We start from the raw sequence: 27,506 nt of genomic DNA, 5'->3' as shown, positions 1-27,506 counted from the left end.
CAGGCGGCAAGGGCCAAAGCAGAGGGATCAATTAAAAGGCTATTGCAATAATCCAAGAAGAGTCATGGGACTTCCATACCTTTGTGTCTCTCTGCATCTTGCAGGGCCCTCTAAGGCAGACACCATAAAGCCCTTTGTGTACTTGTATTCCTTATCACTGTGCCTTGTCATGGTGGGGGCTGAGGGCATATTTATTGATTTTGAATGACTTTTAAACAAACTGAGCTCACTAAACAAAACAGGGACCAATGAAGGGGTTTTTTCTAAGAACAAACGATCCAGATTTGTGGACTTTTCATCCAGAATTCCTGCACCAACACTGGATTTCTGGCCCTTTTACACAGTCCCATTTATACCAAAACTTTATTTACCAAACAAATGGCATGTGGGTACATATTTATTTCAACTTACTTTGTAAAGGAGAGGTAATAAATCCAGGCAAAGCTGTGAAGACATTCAGTTGCTCCTCACTTTACCAATAACATATCATTTCAAACCTAGTATTCAGAGAGTGTCTACTTCATGCAAAGCAATAAACTAGGCATTGGGGACTATATGACAAGTCCCTCTTTTCTGTATATGTATTTGATTTTTTTTAAGGGCCGCACCCAAGGCATATGGAAGTTCCCAGGCTACGGGTTGAATTGGAACTACAGCTACTGGCCTGGGCCACAGCCACGGCAATGTGGGATCGAACCTCGTCCTCATGGATGCTTGTCTGGTGTGTAGCCCCCTGAGCCACAACAGGAACTCCCCCTCTTTTCAATTTAAAATGGAGTTGGATAGACAAAAACAACAATGCACAGAAAGGTAAGTACACATCCCAGCTAGCACATGCCAAGGGTTAAAGACAGCTACAGAAATTGGATCCTGAAGAGTGAAGTGAACTTGGAAAATGAAAAGGAGAGACATGTAACACTGGACCAGAATAAGTTGGATAGTATATGATGTGTAATGAATCCCTCTTTTTTTTTTTTGTCTTTTTAAGGCTGCACCTGAGGCATATGGAGGTTCCCAGGCTGGGGGTCTAATCAGAGCTGTTGCTGCCAGCCTATGCCAGAGCCACAGCCACGCCAGATCCCAGCCACGTCTGGGTTCTACACCACAGCTCACAGCAATGCTGGATCCTTAATGCACTGAGAGAGGCCAAGGATCCAACCTGCAACTCATGGTTCCTAGTCGGATTCGTTTCTGCTGCGCCTGGACAGGAACTCCTGAATGCCTCAATTTAAAAAACAATAAAACCCAGAGTTACAGAGGAGAAACACAGAGCAGGGACACCAAAACATGTCTTTCAAAGGAAACCTGGATAAAAATCAAGGAAAGACAAGTAAGAAGATGAGAACTTTGAGGTCTCTAAGCGAAACCAAAGTGTACTAGCTGCCTAAGGTAGCTTACATAACTCTATTTGTATTTCTCGCTGATGTTTCTTGCAGCCAGTAGGTCAAACTGGCAATCGATATGGGCCCTTGACTGAAAAGTCGGTTACTTCTGAATACCTAATGTGCTCACAGTTGTGCTCTACACGTTCCCCAGGGAAATACCTAACTTAGAAAACAACACCGCACAAAATTGGCGGGTGAGCTCCAGGGGCTGAAGTCCAAGTTAGACCAGGCAGAGTGGGATCGCATTTCCCCACTGACCCAAGGTGTGGCCAAGAAGGCAGAGCTCCACGCCAGGCTCTTTCCAGGCCGAGCACGGACTGTCTGGACTCTGATCCAAGACAAACAAGGAAGCAAACCTCGAACACCTGGCCCTGACCCCTTCGATCGGGGCAGGACAGAGGCGGTGGCCCTGGCCACGTAGACCCTCCTCGGCCACTGCCGGGTCCGCACCCGTCCTGAGCGCCTTCCCTCCGAGACTTGCGGACACGCCGGAGGGGAGCAGAAGGTCTCCTCCTCTTCCCCATCCCCGGCCCCCGAGCCCCAAAGGTGCGGCAGAGACGGCCAGCTCCGCCCGGGAATCTGAAGCACACACTGCGTCCCCTCCAGACTACTCGTCCCACAGCAAGCCGGTCGCGGCCTGACTCCCCAGAGGCCGTGTAGAAAGCCGGCCGGGCGGAGGCGGGCAGCAGGAAGCCCCAGCGCCCAGCAGATCCGCGAGCACGCCCCCGACGCGGAGGCAGGGCCGTCGTGGACGGCCGCACGCGAACCGGGAAAAGGCGGCTTGACCCTTCTGCTTCCCGTAGCTGTGCGCGCGCCCGGCGGGAACGCGGACGACAGGCGGTGACGGACGAACAGCCTCCCGCGCCGAGCGCCCGCGACGCCTACTACGCCAGCCCCGGGGTGAGTCGGGGGAGTGGGCTGCTGCGCGCGACTGCGGGGAGATTACTTGGGCTGCGCTGTCCCCATTCAGAGTTGGACGGGTGGGACCGGCTCCGCGCAGCCCCGTCTCTGGTTCTCACCGCGGCAGCGGCGGGCTGGGTGCGGGAAGTCGCCCCGCGCGACGCCCGGGGGTGAGCGGTGGTTGGGGTTTGCGGCCCTTCCTGCGGGACCCCTGGGCGTCCGACAGCCCTGGGGCCACCTTCTCATCTGCGACCTCCCGGCCGGGGCCGGGTCACCTCCCCGCGCGCGTATCCTTCCCGGGACTTTATATGATCGGGGTCCTTTAGACTTAGTGTCAGACCTCCGTGGCCCTTGGCGGACTCTGGTCACGCTCTTTGGAGATGCCGAGTCATTGGACGTTAGGAGACGCAAGTCTTCCGAATTGTTTTGATCACCCGTGCAGCATCGGGATGGCTTCTGGTTGATTACCGCAAGTCCTGTGCCTGTGTTTATTTCAAGGAATGATCGGTTTTACCTGAGCCTATGGTTTAAATTGGGTCGCTCCCTGTTCACGACGTAAATTAGGCTTGTGGCCATGGCATCTCTGTATCCTTTTCTTTTGCTCTTGTTGATGTTTCCTGAGTTTGGCGGAGCACAAACAACAGTTTGGAGGTTTTGACCAACGTGTAAGTTAATAGGTGGGAGTTACATATATAAACCAAGAGGGGTGCAGCGTTTGCTTCTTTCTCTTCCTCTTTGCCTCCCTCCCTCCCTTTTTCCTTCCTCTTCCCCTCCCTCCCTACCTTCTTCCTTTCTTAGCTTTAATGAAGTTTATTTAACAAATAGAAAATGTATATTTTTAGGGCATAGCTCTTGATGTTTTGACTACACCCATTTATTTTTCTTACAGATCTTAGACCAGGCCAAGTACTCTGATTAGGGGGTCACAAGCTGAAATTCAGGTGTTATCCGGTTTGGGCTGTATTTTCTGGGGAAGAATCCACTTCCAGGATACTTGAGTTTGTCTCCAGAGTTCATTTCGTTACAGTTTCCTAGTCTGCCCACCTACACGCCATCTCAGATGCCAGCAGTAGTGTGTTAAATTCTTTTCGTGCTTCAAATCTCTGATTTCCTCTTCTATCACACTTCTCTGGCTTCTTTCTTTATTAAGGGCTTGTGTAATTACATTGGGTCCACCGGATAATCCAGGACAATCCCTATCGACATCAGCTGGTTGGTATCCTTTAATTACACCTGCAAAATCTCTCTTGCTGTGTAACATGGCTTAACCGGTTACTCAGCTTATGTTACATCCAGTGTTGGAGATTCAGTTTTTTCTTAACAGAGGCAAAGTAATAGATTTGGTCAGTGTGTATTGAACTTTGATGACAGAATTGGTGGAAGGAAAATGTTGGAAGCTTTAGTTTCGTTTCTCTCTTAGTTCTGCTTAGTCATCGAGTCTTCCGTGGTTTAAATGTAGTACTGATGGATACTTTTTTTTTGCTGCAGGGAAAACTATCTCATTAATATTTGAAGCATCGAATTTTTTTTCTTTTGACTTGTTTAATTTGGAGGAGGTAAAGCAACCCCTTCTACTAAATAACAGTAGATAAAACTTAGCATGTACTGTTCCAATGTTTTATTAAGTAATGTAAACCCTCAGAACAAACCTATGAGGTGAATGCTATTATTATTCTTATTTTACAGGTAAGAAAAGTTAAATGAACCTCTCTGATAGTTGTATAGGAGTATTTGCTATTATTTTGTTTTAGGTTTTTTGTTTGTTTGTTTGTTTTGGTCTGTACCTGTGGCATGCAGAAGTTCTTGGACCAGGGATTAAACTCATGTCACAGCAGTGACCGCCAGGTCCTTAACCCACTGCACCACCAGGGAACTTCTAGTATTCTTAATAAGTTTTTGTTTGTTTGTTTGTTTGTTTCTTTTTTAGGGCTGTACCTGCAGTATATGGAAGTTCCCAGGCTAAGAGTTGAACCAGAGTTGTAGCTGCCAGCCTATGCCACAGCTGCATATGCGACCTACGCTGTGATCTTAACCCACTCATCGAGGCAGGGATAGAACCCACATCCTTTTGGGTACTAGTCATGTTCTTAACCCGCTGAGCCACAGTGGGAACTCTCAACAATAAGTATTTTTAATAAAATTTTCAAGTTAGAAATTTTCTACTGATGTACTTTTAAAATCAGTATTTCCTGGAATTATAATGCAAAATTATTTAGTAAAATACATGGGATAAGAATTTCAGTCAGATCTTTGATTGTAATACCATCTGGTTATTTGGTAAATATTAGTAAAATAATTTATATATTTTAAAAAGTTGTGAAGAAAAATAATGCACACTTATTTTTCTTTCCCTCTTATTTTGATTTTACACAGGGCAAGTGCCTCAGTTTCAATCTGGAAATTCTTTAAATGAAACCTGTTTAAAATCTTAGGCCATACCCAGAAGAGAGACCCCGGTCAACAAAAAGGTGGAAAAGAATGACGTTGTCCTTAAATAATCTGCAAAATGTCATCTACAACCCGGTAACTGATTTCTATAAACTTTTTGCCTGTGCCAGGGTTGAGAACAAATCCATTTGGATAGTAATTATCCATTGCTGGGGTGGGGAGGGCAAGAGTAAAATTCAGTAAATGTTAAGTGGTGTATCTGCCATGTGATAGGGACTCTGGTGGGCCCTGTCCAACAGATACAGCCCTTGGAGCCCCTGGATGCTCAAGTCAGATTGCCCCAGAACACGCCTTTCTGCATCTGGGGAGTCAGCCAACTGCGCATCAGATAGTGCGTGTTTACTGGAAGAAAAAAAAAAAAAAATCCAAGCGTGAGTGGATTCAGACCCGCACAGTTCAAACCTGTGTTGTTCGAGGGTCATATGTTATGAATGGAGAGCATGGGCATACAGATGGAGGGAACTTGGCTGTGGTGGTGGTGGGAAGGTTCAGAACATCCCAAGACATAATTTTCAAAGGAAAATGGATTTCTTACTCTACAAGTTTTAATTTTTCTTTTAAAATTAGACCTGTTTGTGAGAAGTTAACATCTCAGCTTTTCTCCCTGCCCCTCAAATACCTCGTGGTACCTGAGCAGAGAATGTCAAAAACTAGTGAGGTGGAGAATGAAAAAAATTAGCAGTCTTGTTCCAGGCACCCTGAATGTAATTGCTGGAAATTTCAGTGTATTTCCTGGGAAGTAACAAACTTGTTTTAGTTTCATGTAGTGTGAGAATCTTTAGAGATGTTTCATTTCCATGTGTCTGAAGCTGAACTTAAGTCTGAGATGGAGTTGCTTTTTTTTGGTAACCCTCTAGGAGATTCTTGGTAAGAATCCTTCAAGTAAGGCCTTCAACCAGTCCTATTAGTGTAAGTAAGTGGGTTCAGGTTTCTGTTGTTTGCTTTGTAGCTGCAGCCCTTTTTTTTCCCTAGGGGTTAATGCCATTGTGTAAGAATGAGGTACAACCGCCATATAAAGCAATGTCTGTTTTAGAAAAAATAGCCTTTAGTCATAGTAGGTTTAAAAAGGAAAACTTGCTGGATTTGAAGTCAGCAGGACATTTAAAATGATGTTGTGCATCCAAGGTTAAAAACTTCATATTGTAGACTGACTTTCTCCAAAGTTGTTTTTTTTTTTGTTTTTTTGTTTTGTTTTGTTTTTGTCTTTTTAGGGCTGCACTCTGAGCACATGGAAGTTCCCAGACTAGGAGTTGAATTGGAGCTGCAGCTGCCGGCCTACACCACAGCCACAGCCACACCAGATCCAAGCCATGTCTGTGACCTACACCACAGCTCATGGCAACGCCGGATGCTTAACCCACTGAGTGAGGCCGTGGATGGAACCTATATCCTCATGGATACTAGTTGGGTTCATTACCACTGAGCCACAGTGGGAATTCCTCCAAAGCTGTTTTGTTTTTGTTTTTGTTTTTCTCTTTCTCCTTTTCCTAAATGCTGCCTGTCAAGGGTTACTGAAGTGTAATCTTGGCTCAAGCCAGGAGGAATGGATGGTCAGGTTATACTTTCAGTTCTGGTCTTCATCACAGAGATGCCTTATTTGAATGTTATTAGAAAATAATTTTATAGATTAAATACCTGCATATCCCTGTATAATGATGAACTGGTAATTTCCGGGGTTAGCACCTTCAGCTACAGACTTGAAACAAAAATAAGCCAGCGCTTCATTTCCCGAGAAAGGGGAACTGAGGGGTAGTGCTACTTTAGACCAGCAGCTGCACTTAGGGCTCCCAGTGGCCTCTGCTGCGCTGGGGACAGGTCATGATACCACATTTCCAGAGTAAATTTTTTTTTTTGCATTGTGGCTATTTTCTTAGTGATCAGTTCTAACAACAAGGAAGTGTTGAGTTTCTACTATAGTTTTACTAAGCCTTATGAAGACAGAACTGCTACCTTTTTATTTTAATTTCTTAATGTTTGTGAAGTTTTGGTCCACATTGGTGGTAGACAGATTCTGTCCATATGAATTCTTGAAAAATATAGAGTGTATAACTGGCCTGTGTAATTTTTTTCATTTTTAGTATATTTCATTGACTAGTTCAGCTGATAGAATTCCAAGACTTAAAAAAGTCAGGTTCACTTCTCTTTCCATTTAAAGTTAGTCAGTAATTTTCATCATACCAGAAATACTTTCAGTGAAACCTCTTGTTTGGCAACTCAGTATCTACTTACAGTTTTTTGTTTTTGCTTTTTAGGGCCTCACCTGCAGCATATGGAAGCTCCCAGACCAGGGGTCAAATTGAAGCTGCAGCTGCTGGCCTACACCACAGCCACAGTCACTTGGGATCTGAGCTGTATCTGTAACCTATGCTGCAGCTTGTGGCCACTTGGGTTCCTCAACCGAGGAGCTCAGGGAGGGAACCCACATCCTCATGAATACCAGTCAGGTTCCTAACCTGCTGAGCAGCAGCAGGAACTCCTTCTACTTAAATATTTTATTATTGTTGTTTATAGAGTTCTTAAGATATGGTTAGGTGTTAGCTAGTTGAAAAGTTACTTAGAAATTAAACAGATTGGTTGTCACTCCAAGTTAATAAACCACTTAACATTAATCCCACCTGGTGCTGAAAAGCTCATCATTCCAGTTTCCTTAGGCATCTTACCTCCACATTTATCCTTTCTCCTTAGTGTCCTAAGTACTTCCCTTTCTACCTTGCAGTTTAATCTTAAAACACAAAATAATAAAAAGCTTTCTTTTTTAGCCTCTGAGGTTCTTTCCTGCCTTTGTTCCCTTGCTCTTCCTTTGTTGATCTCCTTCCTGAGAGACTTGATTTCTGCTGTCCTGATTTCCTCACCATGGCTTTGCCCTCTGATCTTTTACTCTCTTAATTTCTTTTATTTTTTATTTTTTCCAGTTTCTTTTCTCTTTTGCTTTTCTAGGGATGCCCTTGTGGCATATGGAGGTTCCCAGGCTAGGGGACAAATCGGAGCTACAGCTTCCAGCCTACACCACAGCCACAGCAATGAAGGATCGGAGCCGTGTCTGCAACCTATACCACAGCTCACGGCAACGCCAGATCCTTAACCCACTGAGCGAGGCCAGGGATTGAACCCGCAACCTAATGATTCCTAGTTGGATTCGTTTCCACTGTACCACGACGGGGACTCTGAGTTTCTTATTCTTTTTAAAGAAATTTATTATAGTTGATTTACAGTGTTCTGTCAATTACTCTCAATTTCTTTCTTGTCTTTACTAATCTCATTTGCAGTGGTTCTCTGTTTTTTTGATGTCTTTACTGATCACCTTTTAAATGTGATAGATACAGTTTATCTACAGTTCTGCCCTTTCACCCAGGGTGAATCTCCAGCTCTCTCATATGCCCTGCCAGCTCTTCCATTGTGAGTTAAAACAAAACTCCCATCTTCCTTCCCTAACCAGCTTCTCTATTGTGGTTTTCCATTTCTCTCACTGTCCTGATTTTGGAGAGATAGAGATAGTGAGTGGTGGTTTGAGCTGAGATTTTAATTTTCTGTTCAGGAATTGAACCTGGGCAGCCTGGTGGAAAACCAGGAATCCTAGCCATTAGACCAGCTAGAGGCTAAAGGCAAAATTTCCCTGATTCTTGCCCTCTGTTGAAAGCAAGAATGTTTCAAGGAGGCAAAGATGTAAAAACGAGTATAAAGTCTCTTGTTAGAAGCACAATACAACATGTGGGAGAAGCACACAGAGAAGTAGTCTGTTTTTCTAAGGCAGAAGCAAAGCAGTAATATGCACCCAAAGGAGTGAGTGTGCGGGTGTCCCCCTGAATGAGAAGTGCCAGAGAGGTGAAACCACTTATATGGGACAGTTTTTCCAGGTCCTTGTCTTCCTTTGGCCAGTTATCTTGTTTTATCTTTCACACCTGATTGGACCCAGGGCCTGCCCTGATGTGTTTGCTTTTCCAAAGCAAAGCATGGTGGGAAGGTTACCCAGACTAATTATGGCCTGGCAGGCCCTCTCTTTCTGACCCAGAGAGGTGTCTCTGCGCCTGTGTAGTTGGGGTCTCCTTGACCCTGGAGAGTACATGACCTCTTGGTCTTTTGTCCAAGCAGGGCTTAGCTCCTCTTTTGATCCTGTCATTACCATTGTTTAAGAAGTTCAGGGAAGACAAATACCAGTTATTTGCCTTGTGCTTGTTGTTATTTCTATCTTGAGTATAGGTAGGTAGCTAGTTGTGTATTTTATCCCAGAGCCCCCGCATCTCCTGCTTTAGGAAGTGTAAATAAAGGCTAGATGCAGTTGTCTATCCTGGAGCCCACCTTTCTCCTGCCTCACTTCCATGCCGTCAAGCCCCAACTATTTGAAGATAATCTGTTTTCAAAAACTCAATGGCTTTTCCTTTTGTATTTTAAAAATACAAAATATGTGTAAATCATTTGAAAGAATTCAGGCAGTTTTTAAGGGTTGCATTAAAACGTAATTTTTCTTCTACCTTGGTGCTCAGTTGACCTAAGGTCAGTCAGATTCTACCAGATTTTTTTTGTGTCCTTCCTGAGAATATATGTGAATCCAAGAGTGTGTGTCTGCCGTGTTTCACCTTCTACATATCCTGTTTCTTTAGATGCATGCATCAGACTGTATAAACTGCCCTACCCTGCTTTTTTTTTTTCCATTTAACACATTTTGGAGAGATGAGCATGTTTAGAGTGTCCTCACAGTTATGGCTGTATGATTCGTCCATTGTATGGATGTGCAATAACTTAACCAGTCCCCTGTTAAAGGGCTGTTTCCTTTCATCATGGTATCTGGTGCTGTGGTGCCCATCCTTGCATTTGCATCTTTGTGCATACATGCTAGTATTTTATAGGTTGCATCTATAAAAGTGGAATCACTGGGTCAGAGGATATGATAGCCTTCTTTTATCTTCTTTTGGGCCAAGACAGGGGTCTTCCTTATTTTTCCATGTTAAAGCCATTGACAGTCCTCCCCTTATTGAAACTGACTTCCCTGATAGGACTGCCCTGCTCTGATGGACCCTTCTTTCTCTTCTCACCTCCTGCATTGAGGTCTCCCAAACACCCTCTGTTTTGAAGCATCACCAGCACAGAGTCATACCCATGGCCATGATACATCACAGTAAAGGATGTAGAGTAAAATCACAAAGGAAAAAGGCACAGGGGGCCAAATCCAGGGGAAGCCAGTGCAGGATTTCCAGGGTATTGTCCCAGTGGAGTCATGCAAGATGTACTTAAATCTCCCAGCAACTGGCAGTGACAGTATGCGAGACATGTTAGCTACAGGGACTCTCCTTAGAGACTTTGCCCAGGGCCTTTACCTGAGGGCTGGTCCTGTAGATAGCATCTGTCTGGCACGTACCAAAACTCCAGACTCCCAACAGGAAAGCAGGTGTTTAGCAGAAACCATCTTGTTTGCACAAAAAGTTTAGGCAGGTGACCCACACGTCTCAGGGTGGTGGGTGCTTGCTTGGAATCCAAGTTCCTAGACAGCAGCCAAGGGCCAGCCTTGGAAGGAGCCCTTTCAAAGGCAGCGGCCAGGTCTGCTTTGTTAACTCTTTCTGCACATGCGACCCTGACCTGACAGCCATTGAGGCTCTGCTCCTAACGTTTCTTCTCAGTTTATTGACTTTGATTTCATAATCATCTCTCCTCTGACATTTAAGTATGAGTCTTGGCCATTCACTTAATGTTAGTCCTGAATCTCCTACTCCTTTCAGTATATTTCCTCTTAGATGGGCTGCCAACTCTCTGCACTGAAAGTGTTCAAAACTAAACTCATCATTTTTTTCTGAAATTTGTTTCCTCTCCAGCTTTACTGTTTTAGGTGGTGGCCCTTTGCAGACAGTTTCCTTTGAAATATCTCTTGTGTTTATCTCCTCCAACCCCTGCCCCTCAGTGTCTGCTGCCCTCCAGCCTGGACTGTATCCTTATCTCCTTATGCCAGGCTTACTGCAAACAGCCAGTCTCCCAGATAATCCCCTGCCTCACCCCCCAGGATCGTCGTGCTCAAACTCCACTTTCATTCTCTCATTCTAAAATCTGACCCTAACTGTCTAACTGCTCCCTTACTGTTTACTGTCTCGCAGATGTGTCTTGTGTTTTCCTGCCTCTCTGCTTTTGTAAATTGACATTTCTACCTGAACTAGCTTCCTACTCCTCCCCTCCTAACTATATTCTTCCCAGCCCAATTCATACCTTCTTCATAAACTTTCTTTGGTGGCCTCAGTTAGAATTCTTTATACATTTTTCTGAAGCATTTATTTGACTTTTTGCTCCCCCCCCCTTTTAGATATTGAAGTAGGGTTTATAAACACAGGAGCCAATCCCTAATTTAAGCAGAAAAGGAATTTTTTATTTATTTGGCCATGGCTGTGGCATGGGGAAGTTCCTGGGCACCAGGGATGGAACCTATGCCACAGCAGCGACAGCGCCAGATCCTTAATCCCTAGGCCACCAGGGAACTCCAGAAAAGGAATTTATTAAATGATGTCAACAGGCAGGACTGAAGAACCAGGCTTGTTAACTCCGTAGTCAAAGACATCAGCCACAATCGTGCTGCAGGGTGGTGCTCCTAAGAGACATCTGCTGCCACCGCTGGGCGAACATGGTACTTTTGCATTGGTTGACCCCACCATGACCGCTGCTGCCTCTGACCTGGCTGTAGCTGCTGCCCCCTGGCCCAAACGAATACTGCCTGGTTCTGGCTGTTTCCCGTCGCTAGTTTTATCTTACAGTCTGAGCCGGGGCTACCGCTGGACAGTTTCGTCATGGGCCCTTGTTGCAGTTTAGATGTGGTCTAGTGATGTTCATGAGGTAGAGGATTTTCGCCTATGGAAGGAGTTTCCGATTTGAACAGCCAGAATGTTGTATTTCCACTCTAATTACCTTCTCGTGGGCATCTGACTTCTTCCCAACGGTACCATAAGCTCCTCCTGGACAGACGTACAGGACTCTCATCCTTTCCAGCTGCACTGCCCTTGTGTAGAGCGGACATTTAATAAGTGATCATAAAAAAGGCAAAGCAATACGAATCAGCTAGGATGTTTGGGCAGGTAAGTCCAAACCTAACTAGGGCTTAAGCTTCTGGTATTGTCTCCACTGTGTTTTATTATTTTACATTAATTATAAGTCGTTCCAGTATGAGAAACAGCTGTGCTGCCAATGCAAAAAACAAAAACAAAAAAAAACCAAAAAAAACTGAGAGACACCTGTGTTGGGTGCCCAGGTGGGGCTTGATTTGGAGTGCCCTCTGCAGGCAGAGGTGTTGTCATCTCCTCTGTGCTGGCCCCGGGGCCCTGATGGTCTGGACCCTGCTGTTGGGATCTTCAGTGGAACTTTAGGAAAACGGGAGTGATGGGGCCTGACATTGCAACAAGTTGTCTTTTCTGCTATCAGAGTTTTCCTATTAGGGAGAAGTTTTATTTCACCAACCCCCCAGCCAGATAAAAAGTACTGTGAAAAATATCAAGTATCTTTCTCTAGAGAACTTGGAGTGGTTTGCAGATGCTCCGAGTCTCCTGGCCTTGTTCCTATGTAGCTGTTTCAGTGGTGAGGAGGACTTGGAAGGTGCTGGGGTCTGAGCAGATTTACATGCAGCCTGTAAGAATGAAGTCTTTTGGGAGTTCCTGTCGTGGCTCAGCAGAAATGAACCCGACTGGAGTTCCCGTCATGGCGCAGTGGTTAACGAATCCGACTAGGAACCATGAGGTTGTGGGTTCGGTCCCTGCCCTTGCTCAGTGGGTTAACGATCTGGCGTTGCCGTGAGCTGTGGTGTAGGTCACAGATGCGGCTCGGATCCTGCGTTGCTGTGGCTCTGGCGTAGGCTGGTGGCTACAGCTCGGATTCCACCCCTAGCCTGGGAACCTCCATATGCCGCAGGAGCGGCCCAAGAAATGGCAAAAAGACAAAAAATAAAAGAAAAGAAATGAACCCGACTAGAAACCATGAGGACTCGGGTTGGATCCTTGCCCTCGCTCAGTGGGTTATGGATCTGGCCTTGCTGTGGGCTGTGGTGTAAGTCACAGATACAGCTTGGATCCCGCATTGCTGTGGCTGTGGTGTAGGCCAGCAGCTGTAGCTCTGATTCAACCCCTAGCCTGAGAACCTCCATGTGCTGCAGGTATGGCCTTAAGAAGACAAAATAAGTAAATAATAATGTAGTCTTTGATTTTGTAAATGAACATTTATTAAAATTATTTTTCCTAGATAATCCCCTATGTTGGGACCATTTCTGAGCAGTTGGAGCCTGGAACTTTGATTGTACTACGTGGGCATGTTCCCAGTGACTCAGACAGGTAAAGTCACCTTGTTACATGAGAACAATTTGAGTAAACTAGTGACTCAAACAGGTAAAGTGTCTGTGTTAGAAAGAGAGTAAACTGTCTCTTTGTGACTGTGGAATAACAACAACAGACAACACGGGAGAGACCATTTGAATACTTGGAGGCTTGATTTTGCTTTTATCAGCAGCCCTGGCCAAGGAAATTGCAATGAATAACTGAAATAAAGGTTAGGTGGATTTCTAAAATGTCATTGCTTTAAGTCTGATTTTAGTATAAAAAATTAGATAAAGAGTTGATGGAGGACTTGCGGTCAGATGACTGGGACAAAGTCTAGTTATAGCACAGCATTCCCACAGCATCTCTTAAGATCTCTCTTGGGTGGTTTTATCTAAGGTTTGCTTTGGGTACAAACTCTGGACTAGACGCTATCAAAGTTGAGCGCAGCTCTTTGTGGCTGCTGCCCAAATAGCTGTGAACATGAAGTTTAAATAAGCTGTGAACGTGAAGTCTAGAGGACACAGCCCAGACGCTACAGGCCGCCCCATAGCGTCAGAGGAGGAGGGGCTGCGTCATGCTCACTCTGCCGTCCAGGGTGAGGCCTCTTTGTCGGGCCTCTTGGAAGCTGGGACCCTGGTCCTCACACCCGTGTTTTGGGTAGCTGGCTGGTACACGTGGTGTTTGCAGGGAAGGAGGAGGGTGGAAAGGCAGAGGCCAGCTGACTCTTGAGGCCAGTGATTTTCCGGGAATGCTTCACTTGCACCCCCTGGAGGAGCTTGGAGCCCGTGGGCCAGCCTGCCTGTGGGGAGGCCAGAGATGGAGGCGCTGACTCTGGACGGCAGGGCCCAGCTGCAGCTCAGGCTATTGCTGAGCAGGAGGGAGAGGAAGAATTGGGTGGGGGTTCAGCCAGGTCGGGGTTCAGCCATGTGCGTGAGTTGGATATCCCTCAGCCTGGGCTCTCTCACAGGGACTCACAGGGTTCTCCCCCTACGCAGGTTCCAGGTGGACTTACAGTGTGGCAACAGTGTGAAACCACGAGCGGACGTGGCCTTTCATTTCAATCCACGCTTCAAAAGGGCCAATTGCATTGTTTGCAATACCCTGAAAAATGAAAAGTGGGGATGGGAAGAGATCGTCTATGACATGCCTTTCAAGAAAGAGAAATCTTTTGAGATTGTTATTATGGTGCTGAAAGACAAATTCCAGGTGGGTCCTGGAGAGCAGAGGTTGAATCCTCTGTCACGAGAGTAAGCGCAGGGAGCACTGTTCCCATGAGTGAACTCACCTTGTGTCTCCTGAATGCAGAGAAGGAGTTTGGTGTTACAGTTTCTAGGTGAAGTAGGGGTTAGCAGGCCCCTGCCTGTGAGGTGGAGCAACTGGGTGGCCAGCGGGCGGAATGTGGGCCCAGATGCATTAGATGGTGTTTCTCCTCGAGGGGAGGAGCTTCCTTCTGACCTAGTGCAGCATTGTGTTCATGATGAAATGGCAAACACTAGCCACCGGGACACGGGGTATCTGGAACTGATGGACAGGTGGGATCCTGGTGTAGAGTTGGGGTGGGGAGTTTGTGAGGTTCCGTCCTACTTCTGCCAGTCCATCCTGTAGGATCAGGAGATTCCAGACCCGGAGGCCACCTTAGAAATCCTGCGTGTTCTCATTACCATGGCTGGCCGTCTCAAGTGTGTTACCCCTGTGTCAGTGGGATCTGGTCCTCGAGGGCCTGAGGGGCCTCCCAGAGGAGAGAGTTGACTTGACGGCTCAGATGGAGATCTCCCACTGTGTGCAGACCCCCCACCCCCCATCCTTCATAGCCCACAGAGCCCCAGCCTTCCCCCAAATCTTGCATCTCTCCTGTTCCTTCTTCTCTCCCTTCTCTGGTCTTTTGAGTACTTTGTGTGTATCATCCTTTTTGTTTGTTTTTCTGCCGAGCCTGCGGCCTGTGGAAGTTCCTGGGCCAGGGATTGAACCTGTGCCATAGCTGTAATCAGAGCCACAGCAGTGACAACGCTGGATCCTTAACCTACTGAGCCACCAGGGAATTCACTGTAGCATTCTTCTTAGAATTTGTTCCTGTGCTCTTGTGCTTGGGTTTTTCCCTTTTACTGTGCCTGCCACTGGGGTTTTAAGCTCCTGGAGGTCAGAGGCCTGTTGTACTCTGCATGTTCCCTAAAGTCTATACCCACCCCACCCCGCCCCCTGCTCACCCCACAGTCCTGTACATGGGGGGGGGGGGTGAGGGGGAGGGTGCCCTCTGAGCCTTGGGCTGGAGTCTCCAAAAGCATAAGAGCAGCCCTTTGAGAGGCACTCTTTCCTGCTTCCAAGTAGGAATCAGAAAGTGGGGTTATTGCCCATGTTCATTCATTCAGGAAAATTCAGCAGGTATTTATGGAGCATCTGCCTCATGCAGGGTGGCCCCTAAGAGTGCGGTCTCAGGATGGGGCGGGGGGTGGACCCGTGGGGCAGGTCTCTGCTGGGGCTCACGAGCCCCAGGCTGTCTCCGGTGCACACCTGGCACACATGCATGCAGATGTGCTGCACACACACAGGCGCCATCTGTCTGGAAAGGGGCCAGGCATTCAGTCAGGGGAAGCACAGCACTGAGAGGTGTGGGTGCTCCCAGCCCAATTTGGTCAGATGGCTCACGGGGAGACCTGTGGGAAGGGGTCTCAAAGGAAATCAGGTCACCAGATTGAAACTTGGGTAAATTAATAACATTAACTGTTATATGGGGCGGGGGTGCTGTCCTCTGTCTGTGCAGGTGGCTGTTAATGGAAAACATACCCTGCTCTACAGCCACAGGATCAGTCCAGAGAAGATAAACACACTGGGCATCTATGGCAAAGTGATCATCCACTCCCTGGGTTTCAGCTTCAGCTCGGTGAGTGCCCGCCCGAAGTGCGGGGCTTCTTTGGGGATGTTTTCTGATGCAATGGTAGGAAACAGCTTTAACAGACATCTTCTTTTGGGATGAAAACAGTGTAAATATCTCTCTTGCTGGCGTATTAGTTTGCTGGAAGTAAATCTTCCAGACTAGTAGGATGCCACTTATCAACCAGGGCTTTGTCTGTAGGATCTCAGATCTAGTATGGCTCTAACAAAACCCCACAATGGTAACAACAAAAGAAACAACCCTGTAGAGCTGAAGAGGGGAGTATGTCCTTGACGCAGGAGCACAGGGCAGTGCTTCTCTGAGAGTTTCCTAGAAGTGGAATGTTGGAGTCCACAGGGTATTTGCATTTTAAGCTATGATCAAAATTGCTAACTTGTCCTCCAAAAACAGTGAAACAAATTACAATCTCAAGGTCTGGGCTCATTTGCTCACATTCTTCTTGACATTCATTCCTCTGCCCTTTAATGTTTGCCAGCTTGATAGAAAGATGCTAAAGTTAAGTGTATTTTTAGATAAGTTTTCATGTTCAGTGCCATTTATAATTTTTTTGGTATGTTTATGTCAAGCAGGTTATATTTAGGATTCTGATGGATGTTAACTTTTCTTTAGGATTTAAAAAGTACCCAAGCATCTACTCCAGAACTGACAGAGATAAGCCAAGAAAATGTAAATATTAACTCTCTTAATTACCAGTTTAAAGATGTATTTTAAGTTGCCATGTAAATCGGGTGGCAGGCAGGCTAAGTTTTTTCTTTAATTATGTTTTTAACATGAAAATGTATGTTTTTTAATAATTAATAAGCTGGAAGTAATCATTTTAAAACTGAGGCGCATACTTTCAGTGCTGCAGGTTTTGCTCTTTAGCCTGTCAGTGGATCTGACCACTACCCACCAGTCTGTGTAGAGAGAACTCTCTCTCTTAACTGCTGAACAGTGCTGTCAGGAGGTGTTAACACCTAGTTTACACTTAGGAGATCCCACAATATATGAGTACTTTGAACTAAAGCTAGCTCAACATACTAAATAAACACAAAAACTACACTAAAATAAAATAAAACATTTACCTGACATTAAAGTATAGGAGATAGAAAGTTTTATCTTGACGCTATAGAGATAGTACCGTAAGGGAAAGATGAAAGAATAAAATAAAAGTAAAAAAAAGCAAAGATTACCCCTTCTACCTTTTACATAATGATTTAACCAGAAAAAAATCTATGTTTATAAATACTGAACAGTGTGTCTCAGCAGATGAACTTTCACATGCATCTTCTGTGGAAACAAGTGCGGTTCAGACAGTTTCTGTTGTCACTTGTGGAGAAAGTGAGGTCTTACTGATCTCAGCACATTCATAGGCAGAATAAATATATAATCTCAGGCTTTGGGGAGCTCCTGGGAAAGAACAACGTGAAATGTGTTTGCAGCTAAGACATGATGAGCTTCTGGTGGAGGGGAGAGGATTGAGACAGGTGCAGCGGTCAGAGACTTCCCAGCCCGGGTGGCCCTTGACAGCTCTGGAGCGCCCTTCCAAAACACTGGCCCCCTGCCTGTGGACCCCGGGGCAGAGCAGCCACTGTCATCCCAGGCCCTGAGCAGGACAGCTAGTAGGATCAGACTGCTCGTGTTATAAAATGTCTTTCTTTCCTGTCAGACATTTTCATTTTGTCTTTCTCTTCCAATAGGTACAAAAGTTTGACGTGTCACAGTTTGTAAGTATTTTTGCTATAACATGTGGAACTCTTGTAAAAATTGCCCAGGAAATGAATAGTTTAAGCCTTGGAAGACAGCCTCATTCATTCCCTACCTTATTGCAGAACTGTTTCCCTACAGCCTAGTAATAGAGGAGACATTTCTAAAATCGTGCCCAGAACTGTCTACACCAACAGCAAAGGTTCGACGGCCAATCACACTGGCACCAAAATACTACCTACCAACTGTTTGTCAAAGGTTTGAAGAGCCAAAGTTTTCTTAATCTGATTCTGTATTACAAATTAAGTTTTAGTTAGCTGGTATGTGTAACATCTACCCTCGGTACAGGCCCAAAGCAGCCACTTTGCATCTGTACTGGTGTCCTGGATGGATCTCAGTCAACCAGGCATCCCGTCCTGAGCCTTTAGCGTGTTTCTGTAACTCCTCCACCTCAGCTGCTTCACCTTGGGGCTTTGGACCCCACGCTGAGGTGAATTCCTCAGAGGGAATTTCACCCAGACAAAGGATGTCAGGTCTCACCCGCATTGTTCATTTTTATTGTCTGAAACACTGAGTGTTTGCTCTGAGCCAGGCATGGTGGTGACCTCCGGGGACTCATCAGAACCAGTGCAGCCTGAGTCTGTCCCTTCATGGGGTTTACAAGGATCATGGCCTTTAAACAGTTCCCTGTCTTTGGACAGTTTTCCCCCAAGACCTCTTTCTGTGGGCTTCCGAGTGCTGACTGTGGTCTCTTTGCAGACTCTGCCATTCGTCGCAAGGTTGAACTCCCCAATGGGCCCTGGCCGGACTATCGTCATAAAAGGAGAAGTAAATACAAATGCCAAGGGGTCAGTATCACGAGGTGACCGTCTTAGTGCAGATGCTGGCCGTGTCTCTTACTGCTGTGCACCGGCCCAGGGCGGCGAGTACGGGGAGGGCTGGTGCCAGGCATCCTCATTTGAAAAGTGAGAGTGCTGAAGCCAGAGCAAGGCTGTACGACGAGGAGATGGCAGAACCTGGACTTCCGTGGCCAGACAGGAGGGTGATATTTTCATCCACGAGGCCCATCCAGCGCTTTGTAGGATTGCAGGGCCGCCTGTGAGAGCAGAGAACTTTATCAGGGCTCCTCTTGAAATGAACTTAAACGTTTCTGCTTCTGCAACTTTTTCCAGAGAGGTTCAAGCTTCTGAAAGCTTGAAATGAGAGCTATTTCCTAGCAAGTAGCCTTTGAAGAACAAATGTAAATGCTAGGGGTGCCTGCTTGAAAGGACCCTGCTCCTGTGGCAGACCCTAGCCTTTGGTTCACTTCTTAACCCTTTCAAGTTCTCACCCAGATCTGTAGCCTTAAACATGGATTTAAAGTTTTGCATGTTTTTAGTTTGCAAATAATATGTCAGTGGTATGCTGACTCAGACTCCTACGTGTTGCCTTCCTCAGCATTCCTGGATCCCTGTGTACATGTCTTGTGTAGTCAGTTTCATTCTGATTAAGAATGCAGAAACCCCACTCCTCCCTTCTACTTGGCTAATTGATTTTTTTTTTAATTCTCTCAAAAAGCTTTAATGTTGACCTGCTATCAGGAAAATCCAAGGATATTGCTCTTCACTTGAACCCACGCTTGAATGTTAAAGCATTTGTAAGAAATTCTTTTCTTCAGGAGTCCTGGGGAGAAGAAGAGAGAAATATTACCTGTTTCCCATTTAGTCCTGGGATGTACTTTGAGGTAAGCTGTTCTTCTTTGAAAATGGGACAGGAAAATGAATCGTCAGGGCAGGGGTAGGGTAGGTGAGTCCTTTAAATCAGGTCCAACTTAGTATGCGGAGACTGCGGGTGGTTTTTGTTCATTTGGAGATGGTATTTTGAATGCCCTCTTTCATCAGCATTAAATGGCCGAGCCAGTAGAGAGTCACATTTATTTACATGGGAATTATTTGTTTTTCATAACATTTTTGTGTAGCCCCCATATTAGTTACTAAGAATTTTCACAGGGACTGTGTCTCAGGACTGGAGTAACATGTTTAATCCTAAGTGAACATGAGGACGCAGGAACCACAGGCTGTCCACACTGCCTGCCACCTCCCATCTCGGTGACACAGCTTAGGAGGCAGTACTTTTGTCCAGGTGGTCCTGTTTGTATACATTCAAAGAAAGATACATTTAGACCACTGGAACTTGAAGGCATGTAGTTCTGAGCCTCCACATCTGTGAACATTATGATAACACAGCATTTCCCCAAGGAGGGCATTTCTGGGCTGTGGTCAGTCTCCTTGATGTGTGGCTGCTGGGTGGTTGGCTAGGTGCCCTCACGAGCTTAGGTGACTCCCTGTCTCCCATGGTCATTTAGGGTGGTTGAGGTAGGTCATGCTTTACATTTTAAAACTGTCACATGCTCCGGACCATTTGAGTTCTCAAGAACTCAGCTGTTCAAAGCATGAACAGCAGGGTGGAATGGCAGATGGCGATGTGATGCTGGCATTTACTCCTGAGTTCCAGTGCGGTGCAGCCCTGGTCCGTGCAGTGACAGACGGCTCTGTGCCTTGGAAGCTGTGAGTTTGGATTCAGGAGGATGTGGAAGGTTGATGGCAGAGTTGCATTCACTGGACTGAGGAGATTTCTGGGACAGGTCACTGGAGGTGGGGAGGGCAGGCAGCACAGTGGCCCACTGACGGAGCAGGGGTCAGGTTGTGGAGGGTGACCTGCGGTCACGGGAGGCAGAGGAGTGGATGCCCCAGAAGGAAGTTGATCCTTGTGGTCAGTGACAAAAAAAACCAGTAACTTGTTTTTTGACCTGAGCCCCAAGTTTGGAATTACTGTATTAAAAGAGGACAGGAATAAATTCTAGAATCATCTTTCCCTTTTGTTAGTTTCCTATTTCAACAACAGTAATTATACTCACGCTGGATCATTGTCATTTTTTTGTAGTGATGTATTATTTTTCCAAGTAGCTTCAAACTCCTGCCTTTTTAATAGGCTTTCATTGAGATTCTCAGATCTTTTTACTTTGATTTTACAGTATCGTCTGTTCCTTGGCATTTCAGCCACTTATTAGTTCTAGCTGTAATCATTTAAAATCTTTCAGTTTTGTAATTTCACCTGTGAGCTTTTTATCATGTTCATGTTGGCATGAGCTGTGCAGATGATGGTGAGGGACTAAGTTCCACGTCCCCTTCGGTCAGGGGTCTCTCAGTCTACCAGGCCAGCGCCTTCACGTTTCTGTTTGTCAGGCGCTGGCTCCGCACTTGCTCTGCTGAGTGTGGATAACTGACTCTTTGCCACTGTGTCCACCTAATGCCAGCTTGTCTTCCCTTCAGAGCATGAGGCTGTGTCCAGTGTCCATCACCAAAGGTCCCTCCCAGCTGGCTGAAGCTGGGATGATTCCCACCGCTGTGGTGGGCCTATCACCCTGTGATGGATTCTCTCCCAGTTCTCCATGTAGCCCTAGAGCCTTTAACTTGTGTCAGCTGTCACTGTTATCCATGGAATGTCCTCCTCTTCCTGAGCCCTCCCCAGCGGCCAGCCCCACCAGTCCTGTCAAAAGAGAAGAGACACTTGCTTTGCTACTTCACAGATTCAGATTTTGTGCCTCAGCCTGGCCTCTGGGGAGGGGGCCAGGTTGGAGGAGGCAGTGCTCCCCCGACCCCACTCCGTGGAAGCCACAGTGGAGGTGGGGAGCAGTCATGCCCACCCACTGGCCTTTCCACTGAGGGTGGAAACAGGTGGCACCCTTGGTGGCCAGACTGGAAGTTTGAGGTTTAGGTGTACGAGTGATGGAAGAGGAAGCGGTTTCTTCTGTGAACTGACATCAGTGATGAACCTCGGCCAGCAGGCTAGCAGGCTAGCTGCCCATGGATTTTTACAGCGCTGGGCTTTGAAGAGCTTTTGAGAAAGAGACAAGATGTGCTGAGCCGGGTGGGAGGCCGTGGTACAGTCCCTGGCAGATGCCTGCAAGTTTGGAAGCTTCGTATTGTCTGAGCGCCCGAGGCCCTAGAGTTTGAGGCCACAAAGTCTGGACCCAGGTCCCCTGGTTCTCAGCCTTTCAGTGGGAACGAGCTCCCCTGTGAATGAGAATCACGATGCTGGCCACTTTCTCATCTATGGAGTTCCCAAATGTCGCTGAGGGGGGCAACTCTCTACTTTCCCAGGAGCAGGGGGCAGGAGAGGGTGCAGAAAGGCCAGCAGGCCCTGGGGACAGTGTGAGGTTCCATGCCTGTAAGAGTCACTTCCCTGAGTGGGACAAGGCAGCAATTAACCAGATACACTTTGGGTCAGGTTAGGGTCTGAGAGCTCTCGGCAGGGAAGTTTGCAGGATTAGGCTGTGAGTCAAGCAAATGGTCTTACCCCTCTATTTGTGTGCAGGAAACAAAAACCTTGAAACCCAGGGCAAACACTAATGTGTGTATTATGCTTTCCTTGCAGATGATAATTTATTGTGATGTTAGAGAGTTCAAGGTTGCAATAAATGGTGTACATAGCCTGGAGTACAAACACAGATTCAGAGAGCTCAGTAATATTGACACGCTGGAGATCGATGGCGACATCCACTTACTGGAAGTAAGAAACTGGTAGCTGGCACGACTGCTGCTAAAACTGAAATACAGAATGACTTCGTAACACTGGCCTTGTTACAGTGCATCTCACTACCACCACACGGCTTCTGTATATTGTTAGAACAAGCTTGCAAAATCATAACCGAGTCCTCCCGGTATCCTCAGTCCTCACCATGCAGTGTGGCTCTGTCTAGTGCAGAATGAGGAAATGGGAAGCAACAGCTTACAGTCATTATTATAACAGGCCTTTCTGCTCTTCCCCCCCCCCCCCCCCCCGCCACCCTGGCCTCTCTTTAAACCCACTTCACATTCAAGTATTTACTAAGTGCCTCCTGTGACACAGCAGCCGCCCTGCATTGAGCACTAATCTTTCACCAGCTGGGGACAGACAGCGGTGCATGAAACCTCTCTGTTTTGTTCCGTTGAGCTCAGAACCTTCTGTGCTTTGCCACTGCTCCACCATTTTATTTCAGGTACTACACCATCTCACCAGGGACTTCAAAGGACACTAATTTATAGGTGACACTACTTCTCTTCCAGTGCTGGCTCTCAACCCAGGGTTCCAGGAGATCCCGTAACTCAAAGGATTGACAGTGACTTAAATCTGGCGATTTTCATTAGCATAATAAATATCTAGCTCTACTAGCTGTAAGTATTACCAAGTAATTAACAAAAATTAAGGCAAAAAAACAAAGCAAAACCAAACCAAATTGTGTGGAGATGAACCACAGTGGTGTTGATGTCAATCTCGAGGCCACTGGTTTCTGTACCAGTAAATGGTTGCTTTAGAATGTTGGTTGAATCAAAGTTCGGCACATACGCTACAAAAAGTACGGTAGATGCAGGATGAATTTAATTTGTAGAATGTTTGCGGGTAACACAGCAATGTCAAGATTAGATTTAATGACTTTATAAAACGGGCCCTATCAGAAGGTAAAATATACCAGCTGAGACCAGCAAAGCAGAAGCAGCGTAAACGCCTGCTGCTGTCGACTGCATGCGACCCAGCACTGCCTCTGCTCTTCTAAAGACGAGTCCATCGTCCTCAGGGACTGAGATCAAAACACTGTTTTAAGTGATTAAAATCAAACCTGTATCAGCAAGTTAAGTTGTCGCATTTCTGTGATTTTTTTCTATTATTCTTTGAAGTGAGTTGGCAGAAGTTCTTTGTAGAATTCTTACAGGTCAGATCTTGTTACAGGAAATTGCAGAAGCTCAGTCAGATCATTTTATCGTATTAAAGTGTGCTAGGCTGAATTCTGCCAGGATTTGGGAATATTTTCCTAAGTTTTGGGCTAGGTTTATTTGTATCCCCATATTGCAAAAAATATTGTTACCAATCTTACTTTTAAACAGTACTCAGTGTAGAAAACAATTCTTTTCATGTTAATTTATTATGCTGAGTCTTGCCAAACTAAAAAAACAAAAAACAAAACAAAACTCAAACCACCATCCCCATTGGTAGAGGAGGGGATGTTGGGAGGGTTGTAAAAGGCAAGAAGGGTCTAGAATTCCCCACGGTTATTTTTCATCTTCAGAGAAGATCATCAGAGGGCCCAGCAGACTGTGGAAACTGTAGACCATCTTAGGAAAAAACAAAAGCCCCACTTACCTTGTTTCCTCTGAGTCTTAAACATAATTTCATTTTCATTTTACATGGATGATACTAAGAAGTCAGACCAATTTTTTGATAGGATAAATACAAAATCTTTTAAGATTATTTTTGAAAAGAAGTTATTTGCATTTTATTAGTGAATCCTATTGAGACATTACTCAGAAATACGCATTCCTAACAAGCTCTGTCTCCAAACTGCTCATCAAGCTTTTGCTTCTCTGTCACAATTCTGCTTTAAACTTCTACATTAAATAAGATCAAGGGCTTTCAAATTGGGCACCTCTGGGACAGTCCTTAAAATGCCTCAAATTTTAAAATAAAATGCCTTAAATAAAGGCAGATTTGTTTAATTTTATTTGAGCCCTCACTTTCCAACTTCACCATCGCACGGCATAGAGATTATAGAACTTCAAAGCTTTGACAAAAAGCCTGTTATTTACTTTCTTTCTCATACAAGTAATTCTTGTTAACTACTGATAGAAATGTGGACATTTCTAACCCTGGAAGGGATCCTTCTCACCACCTAGTGTGTCTGGGCCTTTCTACTTGTGAGATCAGTCAGGTGTGGTTGTCTCAGCAAGAGCCTATTATTGCCTCCACCCCCAAAGGACTGAAGGAGGAAGGAGAGAGAGACAATCACAGTCACAGTAATGCCTTCCAGAACTTCTTCCCTCCGTGGGCGCAACACAAAAATCAAGGCTGAAGTGTCACCTGCCCACAATGAGAAGTGAGGATCCAAACCGCTTTCCAGTCAAAAGCATCCCTGCTGAGTAACTGTCATTTACTGGGCATTGGAGCTGCTCCGAGTGAAACCTCTGACTCGGACACCATGTCCAGAAAGTATCCCTTTACCAGGAGAGTTGAGGCTTTACAGGCTAAATGAGGGTTAGCTTTGGGTGCTGAACTCAATTGGTGTAACATTAATAACATCAGTCAGAATCAGAAAAGACTGTAGTCAATGTTAAGCCAAACACAGCAGTCTGTATAAAAATACCATGTATTGTTTACTCTTTTTGTAATTCTATACAATCGGCAGGAGAGGCTCACATGGCTGCATAAACCAGGTGGGGATTTTGTGAAGAAGTCCAAGTAGGTGTTAAGGCACCAAAAGTAACATGGTCCTAAAAACACCCAGCAATAAAAGGAAAAATAAACCTGAACTCTCAACAGAGTGTGAGGTTTTAGAAGTAGCCCTGGAGTGGCTCCCCCAGCACAGCCTCCAGCTGCTGGATAGTCTTCTGGCACTGATGCTCCACCTCTTCACACTCATCTAAGAAAGAAGCAGATACAAGGGAGTCAGTCTTCCTGCCTCAGGGACCTCAGCCCAGCTCCTCCTGTCCTGCATCCCCGGCTGCTGCTCAATCAGGAGAAAAGCAAAGCACCTGCTGAGACAGAAGCCCTCCTGGAAATCCCTCCGTGTTCCTCCTCTCTGCCTCCATCCCTTCCTCACAGGCTCAAACTTGGGAAGCCGAGGCAGACCCCAGAAGAGGGTGTACGAGTGGACATTCCAAATGCCTGCTTCCCACGGCCCCTCTCCCACTGCTCTGGGGTCAGCGGTGACCTGCTCACATGAGCACAGTGTCTACCTGCCGCCACCGGCCCTCAAACATGTGGCCCTGTTGTTCTTGGGCCATGTGGTGCCTTGTGCACCAGAAGGGCACAGACCTGGACCTAAATGCCAGCTTTCCCGTCACATTTTATCAGATTACTTAGTCCCTTTAAAGCCTCCACTTTCTTCCTTTACGAAACACGGATAGTGGCAACTGCCTTGTGTGGATGACTGATCACCACAGAGCCAGAGCAGAGGAAATGCTGCTCATGACCAGGGAGCTACCGACTGTGTCCTTAGGGGCACCGAGGGTCAGACACAGTAACCCTCCATATGGGGACCAAAATACTCAATCAGAAATGTAGGAGGTTCAAGAAAAAGAATATTGGCGGCACTGTCAGAAAAAAACCCCCACAAAAGTGATGACAGTGTCGATTACACTGTAAACAAATCTCAAATGCAGAGGCAATTGATTTCTAACCCTCCCCACACCCAACTCCAAACAGGAACACAGCCTGGGGGCAGAGGGCTGGAGCCAGTCACATCCCATACAAATGTGCACACTCACTCAGCCCACTGCCAAAGGATTCTGCTCTAATTAGTTAATAGTTTAGGAATTACCTTCCATCAATTCAGCTAAGAAAGGAATGGATTCTGGTAACAAGACGATGTAATTCTCTCTCAGTTTTTCAGCCAGTGCTAACACTGTAATCAGAGCAGCAAATCGAACCTGAAGGGATAAAAAAAGGTAAAGAACTGATTAACAAAAAAACCTAGTACTGCTACATTTAGTATTTTATGACCTTGAGATGAGCTCTGCATTTTAAAGTTATTTCACATTTGTGTATTTCATTTCCTGTCCATTCAACTTTAATCTTAAAGACACAGGTTTCTTACTGTGATCCAGTACTGCAAGCTTTTAATGTGAATGTCTTTTAATAACATTTTCCTTAAAATGCCACATACAAACCCAAATATGTTATCAAATGTGACTGCACTGGAGCCCCAGGCAGCCCAACTGGCCACAACGCTGACCTGGCGGGAGCATGTCCCCAGCACCGCAGGCAGGTCTCCTGCCCTCAGAACCCTGACTTCGATCCCCACTGTGCTTGCGTGAAGGGCCAGGCGCCAGCTCTGCCACACTCTCACTTTAGCACTAACTAAAAACATTTGCCGTCTCATAATGTCCTAGTTCGGGAATTTAAAAAAAACTGGGATGTTGGTCACATGACTTGTCTGTGACAGAGAATGCAGGCAACTGTTCCGTACTGTCATTCACTTCGAAACAAAAGTTAATGCTAGTCCTCTTTCTGGTTTAGAGTAATTTAAAGAATATCTGGATATAGCAGAGTCTCTTACTGCCTATGTTCAATCAGGATTTTCTTGACATTGTTGAAGCAAAAAAATTTAAAGCTGCGATTTTGTAAGAACCTGCAAATTTAAAATCTGGGGGTTCATCAAAACAGGCTCATTGTTCTCATTTCCTAATAAATAAATATGAATTTCAACTAATAAATTTATTAATAAAATTCTGCTTTGGTCTATTTTATCCACTGGTGTTCTAATGTGATAATTAGCTTGAGAAATGGTGATTCACTGAAACTGACACTCAGGTTTGGAGTTTTAACTTTCACTCATTCTCCCCCCACCTTTTTTTTTTTTTTTTTTTTTGCTTTTTAGGGCTGCACCCATGGCATATGGAGGTTCCCAGGCTAGGGGGTCTAATCAAAGCTACAGCTGCCAGCCTACACGAGAGCCACAGCAACACCAGATCCGAGCCACATCTGCGACCTACACCACAGCTCCTGGCAACGCTGGATCCTTAACCCACTGAGCAAGGCCAGGGATCGAACCTACAACCTCATGGTTCCTATTCGTTTCTGCTGCACCACGACAGGAACTCCCCTTCCCCTTGTTAATGGACGTTGGCTGCTCCCACTCAGTGTGTGTTAGTTTTCCTAGGAGTCCAAAGCCTAAAGTCACAACAGGGGTAACTGGAAGGACTGTACTCTGGACAGACTGAAAGCTTTTGTCTCTGGCGGCACACCAACATTTAAATGGTGCTTCAGGAACATGAGGGATTCTTGTCTCCTCAGTATTTCTATAAAGTAGTACTCATGTCTAACACCAGGGGGGATGGGGGGGGCTGCCACTGTTTATAAACGGCCCCTAAGTGAAAACCAGATTTCCCAGCTGACAGCCGGACCCCCTGG

The 27,506-nt window shown here is 45.8% G+C and overlaps 2 protein-coding genes across 41 annotated transcripts in view; one reads left to right on the top strand and one right to left on the bottom strand.

Annotated features, from left to right (window-relative positions):
- The first annotated feature begins 1,804 nt into the window (after positions 1-1,804).
- LGALS8 (galectin 8) lies at positions 1,805-26,822 on the top strand. Of its 40 annotated transcripts, none has more exons than XR_014825580.1 (13): positions 1,805-2,285; positions 4,659-4,808; positions 12,933-13,021; positions 14,002-14,212; positions 15,765-15,884; positions 16,506-16,562; positions 17,576-17,602; positions 17,724-17,840; positions 18,342-18,430; positions 19,140-19,305; positions 21,999-22,133; positions 22,670-22,777; positions 24,781-26,822. XR_014825580.1 is itself a non-coding variant. In XM_084992926.1 (13 exons), the coding sequence occupies exons 3-13, from the start codon at positions 4,764-4,766 to the stop codon at positions 24,835-24,837; spliced, it is 1,113 nt and encodes a 370-aa protein (XP_084849052.1). In that variant the 5' UTR covers positions 1,805-2,285; positions 3,436-3,497; positions 4,659-4,763; the 3' UTR covers positions 24,838-26,822.
- HEATR1 (HEAT repeat containing 1) overlaps positions 24,724-27,506 on the bottom strand; it is a 48,636-nt gene continuing 45,853 nt past the window's right edge. The window contains exons 44-45 of the mRNA XM_021073757.2: positions 25,915-26,023; positions 24,724-25,014 (exon numbers count right to left, since the gene is read on the bottom strand). Coding sequence (XP_020929416.2) covers positions 24,926-25,014; positions 25,915-26,023 — 198 coding nt within the window. The 3' untranslated portion in view covers positions 24,724-24,925. The remainder of the gene's footprint in view (positions 25,015-25,914; positions 26,024-27,506) is intronic.

This window comes from Sus scrofa, chromosome 14 (genome assembly GCF_054392235.1).
Source record: "Sus scrofa isolate SSC_HxYL_T2T_F1_AM1 chromosome 14, Sscrofa_HxYL_maternal_Yorkshire_Landrace_v2.0, whole genome shotgun sequence".
Classification (NCBI taxonomy): domain Eukaryota; kingdom Metazoa; phylum Chordata; class Mammalia; order Artiodactyla; family Suidae; genus Sus; species Sus scrofa.
Note: the sequence above shows the minus strand (reverse complement) of the source record. Positions and strands in the feature narration are given on the sequence as shown.

What these genes read in the sequence shown, in the direction of transcription:
- LGALS8 (XM_084992924.1), top strand. Translation starts at nt 4,764, where the DNA reads ATGACGTTGTCCTTAAATAATCTGCAAAATGTCATCTACAACCCG. An exon ending in CTACCAACTGTTTGTCAAAG is followed by an intron (nt 17,841 to 18,341) that starts GTTTGAAGAGCC and finishes GTCTCTTTGCAG; the next exon opens with ACTCTGCCATTCGTCGCAAG. An exon ending in GCGACATCCACTTACTGGAA is followed by an intron (nt 22,134 to 24,780) that starts GTAAGAAACTGG and finishes TACAATCGGCAG; the next exon opens with GAGAGGCTCACATGGCTGCA.